The sequence below is a fragment of the Garra rufa genome, chromosome 21 (assembly GCF_049309525.1).
Source record: "Garra rufa chromosome 21, GarRuf1.0, whole genome shotgun sequence".
In the NCBI taxonomy this organism is placed as follows: Eukaryota; Metazoa; Chordata; class Actinopteri; order Cypriniformes; family Cyprinidae; genus Garra; species Garra rufa.
Genome location: NC_133381.1, coordinates 5,467,758 through 5,483,776, shown reverse-complemented (window position 1 = coordinate 5,483,776; position 16,019 = coordinate 5,467,758). Strand labels below are relative to the sequence as shown.

The following is a 16,019-nucleotide window of genomic DNA, read 5'->3' as shown; positions in this document are numbered from 1 at the left end:
GTATTTTATGTGTGCAACAGCCAGTCACTGGCAGCCCCTTATGAAACTAAGTATTTTCAATTATAGGTTTTGTACCACTACAGTAAACATATTTTAACCATGTGTAAAAAATAAAAGTTAATTAGTTGCAGTTAAGGCATATTAAATGTTAAAATGCATTTCAAATATAAAGTTAAGGGTATAATAACATATTTTACTCTTATTAATTTAATAAATGTAATAATTTAAAAGTTAAGTTTAGAAGTATGGTATCAGTATCGATATCGATGATACTGGCCTTAAAAGTATCGGTATGGTATCGAAAACAAAATAAGTGGTATCGCCCATCCCTAGTGTGCTAATTACAGAGACAGGTGCGGGGAATCACACTGAAAAGGGCCGAACCAAGGTAGACAGATCGACGGGGGGAGACAATGGGAGAAACCAATGACATAAACTGACAGAACTGTGACACTAATATTCTGATTTGCTTCACAAAAAACATTTATTATTGTTATTATAATGTTGAAAACAGCTGAGTAGAATTTGTGTCAGGTTTCTTTGATGAATAGAAAGTTCAGAAGAACAGCATTTATCTGAAATAGAAAGCTTTTGTAGCATTTTAAGTGTCTTTATCATCACTTTTGATCAATTTAAAGCATCTTTTCTAAATAAAGTATTCATTTCTACCATTTCTTTCCTAATAAATAAATAAATAAATATACAAAAGCTTTTTATTTCAAATAAATGCTGATCTTTGGATTTTTCTATTCATCAGAGAATTCTTAAAAAATGTACTCAACTGTTTTAAAAATTTGATGATAATAATAATAATCTTTCTTGAACAGAAAATCAGCATATTGGAATGATTTCTGAAGACACCACAATAATTTAGATTTGATCACAAATTACATTTTAAAATATATTCAAATAGAAAGCAGTTCTTTTAAATAGTAAAAATTTTTTTGCTGTACGTTGGATCAAATAAATGCAGGCTTGGTGAGCAGAAGAGACTTCTTTAAAAACTTTAAGAATCTTACTTTTCAAAAACTTTTGACTGGTAGTGTACTCACTTGCCTCTAAATAAATAAATGACTAAATAACTAACCAAATAAACAAACAAACAAATAACCAGACGGACAAATCTCGTGGTTTTTCATTTTCCATTTATTGGAAAGCTAGATTGAGAACAAGAATATTAACAAACTTCCCTTCTAACTTTTGCAATGAAATACAGTATTTAAACTACATTCTTTATCTATTGCCAAAACTACAGCTATGTGTAGCTAATTTCCTACATATAACTTAATCAAAACTTCTCATTTAGAGAACAAAGAAATCAAAATATAACAATTAAATAAGTATTACTTTCTGAACTATGCACATTACAATACCAGGGTAGACATATGGTTTTACTAACTCCTTAATTTACAAGCTCAAAATAGAAACTTTTACCAGTTTGGCATAGAAATGCCACACAAAACCATTTCTTCTGAACACTCCTGCACTGGATCTGCTGTAAACCTCACTGTTCACCTCTACAAGGGTGTGAAACATTTAGTAACAGTGTTAATACTTAATAAAAACATAAAACAAGCCATTGATAGTGTTCACTGTGGTTAGAAAGTACTAATGCATAATATAAGGCCACTTCTGTGGCTGATGAATTTATTGTCAGAATTTATATGTATTAATGAAAAATGCCACTTTTGTTACAATTATTATTCCTCTTTCTGTGTAACACATTCACACAAAAAACATCATCCCATTTAAACCGAAGTATCCGGCTGTCGATCATATTCATAGCACCAGAAGCTCCACCCGTGGTTACTGATGATGTATTAGTTAAAGAGGTACAGTATGCTCATCGTCCAGGACATTGTTGTTTATTGGAGTATACTGTAGTACTGAATACCCGTATACTACCTTACAATTCCCGATGTGGCTGAGGGAGCTGAGAGGTTTATGTTACTATTGCCTTGAACGCTTGAATATCAGAGGATGAGCTGAGCTGATATCCACTGACAGGTCTGATGACAGACCAGGTGATGCCATGGTTAAACCTTGATGATGCTGACAGAGGATGACGTCCTTTGAAACTAAAGAGTTAAAATGGTCAGAGATTAGAATAAATAACTAAATATACCACGAGAAAACTGTTACAATTCCGAGGCAGGAGTTTTCTTTATTAGTTTACATGAATCAACAACAAAAAAATACTTCAGAAGAAAAATACTTTGGTAATACTTTACAATACATTGACATTGAGAACTACTCCAAAAGCGATTTTCAGTAATTATTTGCAGTAAAGTTCCATTTGCTAATACTAGTTAATGGTACTAGTTATCATGCATACTCCTAAAGCAATTTTCAGTAATTATTTGCAGTAAAGTTCCATTTGTTAAGACTAGTTAATGGTACTAGTTATCCTGCACTTACAATGAAAAATACTCCTAAAGCAATTTTTCAGTAATTATTTGCAGTAAAGTTCCATTTGTTAAGACTAGTTAATGGTACTAGTTATCATGCACTTACAATGAAAAATACTCCAAAAGCAATTTTCAGTAATTATTTGCAGTAAAGTTCCATTTGTTAAGACTAGTTAATGGTACTAGTTATCACACACTTACAATGAAAAATACTCCAAAAGCAATTTTCAGTAATTATTTGCAGTAAAGTTCCATTTGCTAATACTAGTTAATGGTACTAGTTATCATGCATACTCCTAAAGCAATTTTCAGTAATTATTTGCAGTAAAGTTCCATTTGTTAAGACTAGTTAATGGTACTAGTTATCCTGCACTTACAATGAAAAATACTCCAAAAGCAATTTTCAGTAATTATTTGCAGTAAAGTTCCATTTGTTAAGACTAGTTAATGGTACTAGTTATCATGCACTTACAATGAAAACTACTCCAAAAGCAATTTTCAGTAATTATTTGCAGTAAAGTTCCATTTGTTAAGACTAGTTAATGGTACTAGTTATCATGCACTTACAATGAAAAATACTCCTAAAGCAATGTTTCAGTAATTATTTGCAGTAAAGTTCCATTTGTTAAGACTAGTTAATGGTACTAATTATCATGCACTTACAATGAAAAATACTCCAAAAGCGATTTTCAGTAATTATTTGCAGTAAAGTTCCATTTGTTAAGACTAGTTAATGGTACTAATTATCATGCACTTACAATGAAAAATACTCCTAAAGCAATTTTCAGTAATTATTTGCAGTAAAGTTCCATTTGTTAAGACTAGTTAATGGTACTAGTTATCATGCACTTACAATGAAAAATGCTCCTTAAGCAATTTTCAGTAATTATTTGCAGTAAAGTTCCATTTGCTAAGACTAGTTAATGGTACTAGTTATCATGCACTTACAATGAAAAATACTCCAAAAGCAATTTTCAGTAATTATTTGCAGTAAAGTTCCATTTGCTAAGACTAGTTAATGGTACTAGTTATCATGCACTTACAATGAAAAATACTCCAAAAGCAATTTTCAGTAATTATTTGCAGTAAAGTTCCATTTGCTAAGATTAGTTAATGGTACTAGTTATCACGCACTTACAATGAAAAATACTCCAAAAGCAATTTTCAGTAATTATTTGCAGTAAAGTTCCATTTGCTAAGACTAGTTAATGGTACTAGTTATCATGCACTTACAATGAAAAATACTCCAAAAGCAATTTTCAGTAATTATTTGCAGTAAAGTTCCATTTGCTAAGATTAGTTAATGGTAGTAGTTATCACGCACTTACAATGAAAAATACTCCAAAAGCAATTTTCAGTAATTATTTGCAGTAAAGTTCCATTTGCTAAGACTAGTTAATGGTACTAGTTATCACGCACTTACAATGAAAAATACTCCAAAAGCAATTTTCAGTAATTATTTGCAGTAAAGTTCCATTTGCTAAGACTAGTTAATGGTACTAGTTATCATGCACTTATAATGAAAAATACTCCAAAAGCAATTTTCAGTAATTATTTGCAGTAAAGTTCCATTTGTTAAGACTAGTTAATGGTACTAGTTATCATGCACTTATAATGAAAAATACTCCAAAAGCAATTTTCAGTAACTATTTGCAGTAAAGTTCCATTTGTTAAGACTAGTTAATGGTACTAGTTATCACGCACTTACAATGAAAAATACTCCTAAAGCAATGTTTCAGTAATTATTTGCAGTAAAGTTCCATTTGTTAAGACTAGTTAATGGTACTAGTTATCACACACTTACAATGAAAAATACTCCTAAAGCAATTTTCAGTAATTATTTGCAGTAAAGTTCCATTTGTTAAGACTAGTTAATGGTACTAGTTATCACGCACTTACAATGAAAAATACTCCTAAAGCAATGTTTCAGTAATTATTTGCAGTAAAGTTCCATTTGTTAAGACTAGTTAATGGTACTAGTTATCACACACTTACAATGAAAAATACTCCTAAAGCAATTTTCAGTAATTATTTGCAGTAAAGTTCCATTTGTTAAGACTAGTTAATGGTACTAGTTATCACACACTTACAATGAAAAATACTCCTAAAGCAATTTTCAGTAATTATTTGCAGTAAAGTTCCATTTGTTAAGACTAGTTAATGGTACTAGTTATCACACACTTACAATGAAAAATACTCCTAAAGCAATTTTCAGTAATTATTTGCAGTAAAGTTCCATTTGTTAAGACTAGTTAATGGTACTAGTTATCACACACTTACAATGAAAAATACTCCTAAAGCAATGTTTCAGTAATTATTTGCAGTAAAGTTCCATTTGTTAAGACTAGTTAATGGTACTAGTTATCATGCACTTACAATGAAAAATACTCCTAAAGTAATTTTTAGCAATTTGCAATAAAATTCCATTTGTTAAGATTAGTTATCTAGACTAGTTAACATGCTAACTACACTAGTTTCCATGAACTAACGATGAAAAATACTCCTACAGCAATTTTTTGTAATATTTTGCAATAAAGTTTAATTTAAGATTAGTTAACTACACTAGTTAATGTGAACTAACAATAATAATAAAAAAACACCCAAAGCAATTTTCAATTTTGCTAACATGCTAACTACACTAGTTAACATGCTAACTACACTAGTTGACATGAACTAGCAATGTTTTAGTGATATTTTGCAATAAAGTTTTATTTGTTAAGATTAGTTAATTACACAAGTTATCATGCACTAACAATGAAAAATACTCCTAAAGCATTTTTCAGTAATATTTAGCAATAAAGTTCCACTTGTTTAGATTAGTTAAGTACAGTAGTTAACATGCACTAAGAACAAAAAAGACTTCTAAAGCATTTGATAATCTTAATGTTAATTGTGCAATTTACTAAAATGTTACTTAAATGAAAAGTTGCATCTGTTAATATTATTTAATATTATTTAATGAATTATTTCATTTAACCTGAGCTAACATGAATGAGCTATGAACCATAATATTATTAACTTAACTTAATTTACTTTCATTAATGTTAAATGTTAAATGGTATAGTAAATGTTAATTACTGCATTAACTAATGGGACCTTATTGTAAAATGTTGCCAGATTTTCTGTATACCTCTAATACCTCTATATTATACTGTATATCTCCCGTATTTTTTTGAAATCATGCAGTATTCAATACTTTACCACAATGTAATATGCAATATGCAGATATAAGGTACAGCCTGTTTATAACTGACAAATTAGTGTCACATATTCTGGGAAAATCATAATATTTTAGAATGTAAATGTAATACTAGAATTATAGACCCGTTGTGATTACATAAATCTAAATTAAAATGAAAAACAATTTTACTTAATGAATATTTGCTGAATGCACAAACAGTACGCTCACATGCTGATTAAAAAGCCATAAGTGATCAGTGGTGAAGCTCTCACCTTGCTGCCCAGCAGGCCTCCATTATGATAGTCTGGGGTGCTCTGTCCCGACAGCGGCTTGCTCTTCTCTTTACTGTGGTTGTTGGAGTCATTGTCTTTGATGATGTCATACTGCTTACAGAAGAGCACGATCACAGCTGCAGCGAGAGACACAGATCAACTTGATTACGGGACGCAGATCTGATACCTTTCATTAAAACAACACACTATCTGTCATCTGCACATCCCAATTGAGTTTGAAAGGAGAAAGTTTTCTTAAGGTCATTGTAAAGAATAAACAACAACAAGGTAAGACTATTGTTCTTAAAAGAATGATACAGCTTTGATAAATGGAAACTCTGCATTTAAAACATAAAGCTTACTGTAAGCTATTTGTACAGTCGTGGCCAAAAGTTTTGAGAATTACATAAATATTGGAAATTGGAAAAGTTGCTGCTTAAGTTTTTATAATAGCAATTTGCATATACTCCAGAATGTAATGAAGAGTGATCAGATGAATTGCATAGTCCTTCTTTGCCATGAAAATTAACTTAATCCCGAAAAAAAACTTTCCACTGCATTTCATTGCTGTCATTAAAGGACCTGCTGAGATCATTCCAGTAATCGTCTTAACTCAGGTGAGAATGTTGACTAGAACAAGGCTGGAGATCATTATGTCAGGCTGATTGGGTTAGAATGGCAGACTTGACATGTTAAAAGGAGGGTGATGCTTGAAATCATTGTTCTTCCATTGTTAACCATGGTGACCTGCAAAGAAACGCGTGCAGCCATCATTGCGTTGCATAAAAATGGCTTCACCGGCAAGGATATTGTGGCTACTAAGATTGCTCCTAAATCAACAATTTATAGGATCATCAAGAACTTCAAGGAAAGAGGTTCAATTATTGTTAAGAAGGCTTCAGGGCGTCCAAGAAAGTCCAGCAAGCGCCAGGATGGTCTCCTAAAGAGGATTCAGCTGTGGGATCGGAGTGCCACCAGTGCAGAGCTTGCTCAGGAATGGCAGCAGGCAGGTGTGAGCGCATCTGAACGCACAGTGAGGCCAAGACTTTTGGAAGATGGCCTGGTGTCAAGAAGGGCAGCAAAGAAGCCACTTCTCTAAAAAAAAACATCAGGGACAGATTGATCTTCTGCAAAAAGTATGGCGAATGGACTGCTGAGGACTGGGGCAAAGTCATATTCTCCGATGAAGCCTCTTTCCGATTGTTTGGGGCACCTGGAAAACGGCTTGTCCGGAGAAGAAAAGGTGAGCGCTACCATCAGTCCTGTGTCATGCCAACAGTAAAGCATCCTGAGACCATTCATGTGTGGGGTTGCTTCTAATCCAATGGAGTGGGCTCACTCACACTTTAGCCCAAAAACACAGCCATGAATGAAGAATGGTACCAAAACACCCTCCAACAGCAACTTCTTCCAACAATCCAACAACAGTTTGGTGAAGAACAATGCATTTTCCAGCACGATGGAGCACCGTGCCATAAGGCAAAGGTGATAACTAAGTGGCCCGGAGACCAAAACGTTGAAATTTTGGGTCCATGGCCTGGAAACTCCCCAGATCTTAATCCCATTGAGAACTTGTGGTCAATCCTCAAGAGGCGGGTGGACAAACAAAAACCCACTAATTCTGACAAACTCCAAGAAGTGATTATGAAAGAATGGGTTACTATCAGTCAGGATTTGGCCCAGAAGTTGATTGAGAGCATGCCCAGTCGAATTGCAGAGGTCCTGAAAAAGAAGGGCCAACACTGCAAATACTGACTCTTTGGATAAATGTCATGTGATTGTCGATAAAAGCCTTCGAAACGTATGAAGTGCTTGTAATTATATTTCAGTACATCACAGAAACAACTGAAACAAAGATCTAAAAGCAGTTTAGCAGCAAACTTTGTGAAAACTAATATTTGTGTTATTCTCAAAACTTTTGGCCACGACTGTAAAGTCTCTAACTTATCAGCATGATCAAAACATGGCTGCATGAAAAACCTGTCTCCTGCATGCCTTCTGTCAACTAATTGATAGCTTATCCTTTTTTTAGCACGTATAATTATAAACATCCTCCTTCAGATCGTAGTTCACATGGCTTTTTGCTGTGGAATCTGTTTACTTGATGATCCATAAAGTTTTGTGGTTGAGCTCTATAGTCATAAAAGCCTGATCAAATATGAGACTCACATGACTTTGGTGGATTTTTCTGACTGTGAGGCTTTCATATGTCAGGCTTTACAGGAGGAAGGACGAGTCCAAATTATTAATCAAAGTCATTAATCTCATTACAACCAGACTATTTCTTGTTCATTAATGATTATGTGTAACTAAATCCAACACAATGTCCTTTACCTGCCCACATCAGCAGTACAGTCATAATGATCAATATCTCTCCAGTCTGAAGGTGTCTTGAAATGTCTAAACCCTCAACTGCAGGGTCATCTGATCAGGTAAACAAGACAACAACACATGTTAGAGGACTGAAGAGACTTAGTGATGATGCCATGAAATCAAAATGTTTTGTGGCTTTTAGTTCATGTCTGTTATCTTAACTTACATGTCATAGCGTCTCTACATAAAATTCTCTACACACTTGAAAATCATCAAAAAGCGATGTTCAACTTTGGAAACTATAGCTCTAACTTCTTTCCTTAAATGTGAAGAGGTCAAATAGCAGATAAATGAGTTACTCTACATATCACAAAAAGCATATGAACGTAATTATAATATAAGTCAGACATTGAAGTGAGTTGCTGTTTTTGTCAACAACTCTCTTCTGAGGAAGATTCATTCACTTGTTTGGCAATGTACCCACACAGAGAAATTTTGGGCAGCTTTTTAATGCTTGTAAGTGACTTTTCTATTAATTATGCCTTAATTATTTGTCTCCTTCTAGCTAAATTTCACAAACAAAAATCTGGCTTTAAATCTCTCTTTTCTTTATTCAAAAGTTGATCTAGACTAGACAATTAGCTACATGGAAACTATTTAATGCTCTGTTCATCCTTAAAAATCTGTATCTCTACATTCATCCTTTGTGTCCCCTAAGGTGTAGGCTATTTGTGACCCTGGACCACAAAACCAGTCATAAGGTTAAATTTGACAAAACTGAGATGTATACATCAAGTGAAATCTCAATAAATAAGCTTTCTATTGATATATGGTTTGTTAGGATAGGACACTATTTGGCCGAGATACATCTATTTGAAAATCTAAAACCTGAGGGTGCAAAAAAATCCAAATACAGAGAAAATCACCTTTGAAGTTGTCCAAATTAAGTTCTTAACAATGCATATTACTAATCAAAAATTACATTTTGATATATTTATAGAAGGAATTTTACAAAAAATCTTCATGGAACATGATCTTTACTTAATTTCCTAATGATTTTTGGCATAAAAGAAAAATCAATAATTTTGACTCATACCACATATGTTTGGCTATTGCTACAAATATACCCCAGCGACTTAAGACTGGTTTTGTGGTCCAGGGTCACATTTTATTTTAACTGTGGTGTTTGCAGTAAAACTGCGGAAGTACAAAAAAAAAACATGGTTACTATGGTTAATTTTCTAAAGGGATTTTTCTTTTTTCTTTGTTTTGTTTTTCTAACTGTACTGCCTTAATGGTTTGATGTTTTCTACTGTTTAACAAAAAAGAAATCAGAAAAAAGCAAGCCCCGAAATACCGAATTGAATCAAATTATTTACAAACCTGTCAATCTGAATCAAATGATTCGCAATTCGTGCTCCGTAAATTCCAATCTGAATCATAATAATCATGATCCCACTTCAAATTTTCCGATCTGAATTAAATAATGCACAAAGTTTCAGCCTGAATTCCTGATCCGAATCAAATGCATTGCGAACCTGCTATTAAGTTACGATCTGCATTAAATGATTAAGTCCTGATCTGAATCAAACATTCGCGATCCAATTGGAGTGCTTCGATACAGTGAATCATTTTGCAATGAAATGATTTAACTGATTTTGAGTTTCGAAAAGCTCTGGTTTTTTAAACCACAACAAGTGATGACAAAATTAGAAAATGAATGCCACTTTTAACTTGATCTGGTTTTTGCTAGTGATTCACTTGAGCTCAATGATCAAAGCCACGAGATAAAATCAATCGTTTTTTTCTGTTCCTCTTTTTCGAGTCTTTAGCCATGTTTACACTACAGTACACTGACAGTACTACTACTGGCTTAGCTTGATAGTTTTATTGCATTAAATAAAATAAGTTTTAAAAAAAAGTATGTTTACAAATAAAATTTCAATATTTCTATTCCAAATAGATGGCATCCAACACAAATCTATGAACATATTGAGGTGAGGTAACCGTTTACTTCTAACTAGTGAAAACACTCCATTAATATGAGCTGCACCTAAAAATACATGTTAGATGGAAACATTGTGCGTTATGATTGAGTTTGTAGCTTAATTCACTATATTTGAAATAGTTTGTCTAGACCTTAGGTTTTAAAAAGTCAAATTCAAGTACTTAAAGCACTTTAAAATCACCTTGTACAAACCCTGCCAACTATTTTGACCATATAGATATCAGCAACAGCACCAAATTGTATATTCATGCTGAGTTTGGGTTTGCTGAGCCATGAAACTTTCCCACTAAACATTGGACGTCGGATAGACGTGCAGATCATCTCTATATTGGGTCCGTCGGTCCATGACCAATTCTGGACATCTATTCGACGTCCAAACTAGGTCCACTATTTGGACGTCCAACCATGACCCAATTTGGACGTCACTTTGACGTTCAACATTTGACCTAATCTGGCTTATTTTTTTGGACGTCATTTGGACGTCTATGGCAGTTGTGATATACACACTGGACGTCGGTTAGACGTGCAGATCATGTCTATATTGGGTCCGTCGGTCGGACCAATTCTGGACATCTATTCAACGTCCAAACTAGGTCCACTATTTGGACGTCTATCCATGACCCAACTTAGACGTCATTTTGACGTTCAACATTTGATCTGGGTTTTTTTGGACGTCATTTGGACGTCTATGGCAGTTGCAGTAAATGTGTTTTACAAAATAGAACCTATTAACATGATTATACATACGAATACAGATTATTTATAAACAAACAAGATTTATTATCTGTATGACTATTTATTTATTTGGTAGTCCATATGTTTTTTTTTTGTTTACATTTTTCTGTTTTCCTTTAACAGTTTTTATTTTATTTAAAGTAGCCTATAATCAAGTTATATATTTTTTTAATGTTATATATAACGGAGGCCATCTAGTAAGTGATGAGTAGGTAAACCGCACTTCCTGATCTCAAGAGATGCACTAGCCTCATAGTGAGCGCGTCCGCCTCCCGTGCCGGAGACCCGGGTTTGAGACCTGTGCGGAGCGGGTGCAGTAGGACCTGTGTGTGAGGGGTTACATATACTGTGTATATATATATATATATATATATAAATTTATCTATTTTATATAAAAAAAAAATCACGTTTGGACCACTTTTGGAGTAGCCCTTACATGGAGGTCCCACCAACGTCAACATTAGACGTGCTGTAGACGTCGAAAAAAGACGTCGCCTGGCGTTACAAAACAACCCCATCAATGGATGGAAATTGGACGTCCAAAAATGACATGGAAAAGACGTCACTACGACGTCACATTGCGCAGTGGGTTTGATTTCATGTGTTTTTGCTGGTTGAATCACTTAATAAGCTGATTAAAGTACACTCTTAGAAATAAAGGTGCTTCACGATGCCATGGTTCAATAAAGAACCTTAAACACCCGAAGAACCTTTCTGTTTCACAAGTTCTTCAGATTATAAAAAGGTAAGAAAGAGATGGTTCTTTAAAGAACCTTTGACTGAAGGGTTCTTTGTGGAGCCAAAAATGGTTCTTCTATGGCATTGCTTGAAGAACCTTTTAAAGTACCTTTATTTTTAAGAGTGTATGGACGCCTGTTTATCTGATAAAATTGTAACCTTTTATCTCACAATTCAGACTGTGATGTAAACTCGAAATTCAATGAAAAAAAAAAAAAATTATTGTAAGATATAAATTCAGAATAGTAAGAAGTACAACTTTATGTAAGAAATTGCAAAAAATTCAGAAATCATCTGTATTATTTCACAATAAAAACATTACATACTTCATTAAATGAATGATACTGTACTAATGCGACTGCTAAATATGATCCAGCAGACATGTTTACCTTGATCCATCATGGTGGATTGAAAATGTTCAGACTTTTTAAGCGTTCTGAAGTGAATCTTTTTGCTGGCCAGACTCTCGCCATAGAGTCCGACAGACTGGACCTGGATAATATAATCAGTGTCTTCATCCAGATCCCAAAGTATACAAGCGTGACTGGTCGTGTTCACCTCACGAATGAAACGCTGCATCAGCCCGTCCTGGCGCTAAAACACAGACACAGACACAGACGTTTAAGCACATGAGGATTCATCAGAGGGCAAATTTATTGCAGATATTAAATGTCAGGCTTATGCAATTACAATAACAGCCCGCAGGGTTGTATCTCATTGTAATAACTTTGTTTGACCTGCTGTGAGATGGCAAAGCCAATTACGGTCTCTCCCTCTGGAATATTCCAGGACACGGTGGCCGAATCCGCCCGCAGGTGAGTAACAGAGACATTGACAGGAGCAGCAGGGCGGTCTGTGAAGCACAAATCATTGGCATGAATCATTTATTAGCACACACCCCCAACGCACTCAAACATATACAACTAAAATTAAGACTGAATTATTCAGGGCTCCATAAACGTCAAGTTTGAAAAGATTAATCCATGTTACTGTTGCATGCGAAAGATGATGTTTGTGAGGTATTTTTAGATGCTTAGTTCCTTTTGTCTCCATTCCCCCAAGACATCACAAGGGCCAACTTGACATCGGCTCAATGAACAACTACAATAATGCAGTTCATAAATATGCAGCACTTCTGTATTTAGCTGATTCACTCTGCTGGGATATTATGCAAATGAATTCTAATTTTAATTCTTTTCTTTAATGGGATCAGCATGACTCGGTCAAAATTAGTGGTAAACACTTCTTTGCCAAATCGTTGACTTTATGCGACAGGGGGAAAAATCAGCTCGACATAAAAAGGAGTTTTGGAATATGATCACCCAACATCATATTCTTTATATGTAACCCTGGATATTGTTGCCCGAGATACAACTATTTGAAAATCTGGAATCTGAGGTTGCCAAAAAATCTAAATATTGAGAAAGTTGTCCAAAAGTTCTTAGCAATGCATATTACTAATCAAACATTAAGTTTTGATATATTTACAGTAGGAAATTTACAAATATTTTCATGGAACATGATCTTTACTTAATATCCTAATGGTTTTTTTTTTTTTCATAAAAGAAAAATAATAATTTTGACCCACACAATGTATTTTTGGCTATTGCTCCAAATATACCCACGCTACTTAAGACTGGTTTTGTGGTCCAGTTCAGAAATAGTTCAGACAATCTAGAAAGGATAAATATAAATGCATTAAGGCACTTTTAATTATGTTTTTTTGACGAATCTGTTCAGTAGGGACTTTAAAAACATTATAAACCCTACATGAACTGTAAATCTGCTGTATTGTGAAATGCTTTATAGAACGATATAAACTAACAGTTATACAACATAGCTTAAAATCATATAAAATTATATAAATATATGACCCTAGAGCACAAAACCAGTCTTAAGTAGCACAGGTATATTTTTAGCAATAGCCAAAAATACATTGTATGGGTCAAAATTACAGATTTTTCCAAAAATCATTTGGATATTAAGTAAAGATCATGCTCCATGAAAATATTTTGTAAATTTCCTACCGTAATTATATTAAAACTTAATTTTTGATTAGTAATATGGATCACTAAGAACTTCATTTGGACAACTTTAAACGCGATTTTCTCAATATTTAGATTTTTTTGCACTCCCAGATTCCAATTTTTTTCATAAATTATATAAATGTATATTTATACATTTTGTATATAAATATGTAAATATACATATTATAAAAATATTTAGATACAATATTTATCGGTTTTATATGTTATAATATTTACATAATAATAGCTCCTTACATAACAAAATGACAGGAAAGTGCTATATGTGCTATAATTTTTATACATGCGTATTGAAATCTTTTTTAACAATTTGCATTTTACTAATATCCAATCATTTCTAATATACGTAATACAAATAATATATGGGACATATATGCTTGATCCCTGTTAACCAACAGCTCCTAGGCACAGACACCTTTATTTTCTTAAGCATGCTTTCTAACCAGAGCTCATGCATATATTGGCATATATTACTTTAAGAGGTAGATAAAATACAATTCAATTACTAAGATGACTGACCTTTGCACAAAACAATCTATAACAACGTTCTCTTTGGTAATATTGCAAGCAGCCACAATGAAAAATTTGCTGATAAACAATGGAAAGGTTAACATCTATCGAATACGTTTTTGTTAGTGAATATGCACACTCGCACATTTTTTTAATGTACAAAAATATACTTTTAGTACAGTAACGTACTGCTCAAAAATGTCACAACAGAGCCCTGCTGTAGCAGCAGTGCACTAAACCCAATCTATGTGTCCATTTCAATGCCAAACACCCTCTTGTTAATAATTTAGTCCCCAATGAGAGCACAAATGCTGGTCTGGCAGGGCAATTGAGCCAGTGTTTTAGGATCAAACACATTTAGCTCAGCAGGAAAGCAAACATTGCGTCAGAGGGATGAATAACCGCACTCATTCTTTTATCTTGCTATTTGCCAACAAAAGAGAAATTCAGCTCAATGTAACCTGCCAAGGTCAATGCTAAATGAACATTCATCAGTGTGGTGTGGTTTCTGGTAAAACTGGCTAATTAAGATTAAGTGCACTGAGAGAGATGCCAGTCTTTCAATTAACTGTGGAGTTTGATGTAATTAAGTAGTTCAAATGACTTGAAGGGTGTGCAACATTTCATAAATTATGTTAAAGATAATAAATGAATCAGATAAATCATATTGCACTGGCCCTTAAATGCCCTGATTTGACATGCTGTACCTCAGGTCATTCCATAAGCACTATCTATTGGGCCATTAAATCAAAGACAACGACTAACAGAGTAAAAGCAATTTCCTTAATGTCTTCCTCCGCTGGCTCCGGGAGATCTTATATTAAAAACACAACACTGAAAGCATTATATAACACAGCCTTCTCTTGTGCTTGATTGTAGCCATGGTGACCAACAAGTATAAGAGATACACGCTGCATTTTATCTTTATTATTAGCCAAACTGCATGCCATAGAAGGAAATCAAGTTGACTTACTCGCCCCTGCAAAGCAGATGTGGCATCCAAACAGAGACAGAACGAGGCTCATAAAAGTGACTAGGTGAATCATATCTTCTTCAAGAGTTAATCCAGATGAGCGACGCTGTAAAGTGACCTGAACTAAACATTCCTCCGGGTATTACATGGTTGTCAATAACGCATTTGTTTGCAACAGTTATACGCTGTGGTTACGAAGATGATAAACAATCTAAGCCAGCATCATCCTCAGCATCCTCGCAGACTGCTATCCAATGCGCCTCAATCTGTTGCCATCCGAAAACGCTTCCTCTCGCAATGATTTGAGAGCTACGGAAATCATCGATACTTTCATCGATACTACAACGGAACGTAAACCTGGCCACCAGTTACATCCGCTCGCCGCGCGTCTAATGTAACGCGTAAACGCGCATGGCGTCCATCGCAGAGCTCGCGTTCGCCTTCCTCACTTTATGCGCTCGTGTAAGACGCTTTAAGAATACCAATAAATCAGCGGCGCTGCATCGCGGGCACATGACCCACAGGTGGCCAGTTACTGATTGATTCTCAGCAGTCACTCATTCACCTTCTATAGCCGCGTGACGCACGAACCCGCACCGGCATGAATGCGGTACAGCCGCCACCTCTCCAAAAACACCCTGTTGGACGATATTTATGACGCCATTCAAACTTGCACATCGATAGTCCACTGCAAACATTATGAGAGACACAGGATGGAAGAGTGCACAACTGTGGGAAGAATGCAATGAAATAAATCACACATCAGTACAAACCATATCTGTGAACAAAACAGAATAGTCTTTACTTTATATAGTGTACTAGGATAATAAATCATC

The 16,019-nt window shown here is 34.3% G+C and overlaps 1 protein-coding gene across 1 annotated transcript; it reads right to left on the bottom strand.

Annotated features, from left to right (window-relative positions):
- Positions 1 to 1,139: 1,139 nt before the first annotated feature.
- Positions 1,140 to 15,776, bottom strand: fndc4b (fibronectin type III domain containing 4b). Its single transcript, XM_073827239.1, has 6 exons — positions 15,184 to 15,776; positions 12,393 to 12,508; positions 12,045 to 12,249; positions 8,196 to 8,285; positions 5,862 to 5,998; positions 1,140 to 2,078 (listed from the first exon to the last, which is right to left on the bottom strand). The coding sequence occupies exons 1-6, from the start codon at positions 15,254 to 15,256 to the stop codon at positions 2,037 to 2,039; spliced, it is 663 nt and encodes a 220-aa protein (XP_073683340.1). The 5' UTR covers positions 15,257 to 15,776; the 3' UTR covers positions 1,140 to 2,036.
- Between the last annotated feature and the right edge of the window lie 243 nt (positions 15,777 to 16,019).

What these genes read in the sequence shown, in the direction of transcription:
- fndc4b (XM_073827239.1), bottom strand. Translation starts at nt 15,256, where the DNA reads ATGATTCACCTAGTCACTTTTATGAGCCTCGTTCTGTCTCTGTTTGGA. An exon ending in GCTTTGCCATCTCACAGCAG is followed by an intron (nt 12,250 to 12,392) that starts GTCAAACAAAGT and finishes TCTGTGTTTTAG; the next exon opens with CGCCAGGACGGGCTGATGCA. An exon ending in ATCCACCATGATGGATCAAG is followed by an intron (nt 8,286 to 12,044) that starts GTAAACATGTCT and finishes TTACCTGATCAG; the next exon opens with ATGACCCTGCAGTTGAGGGT.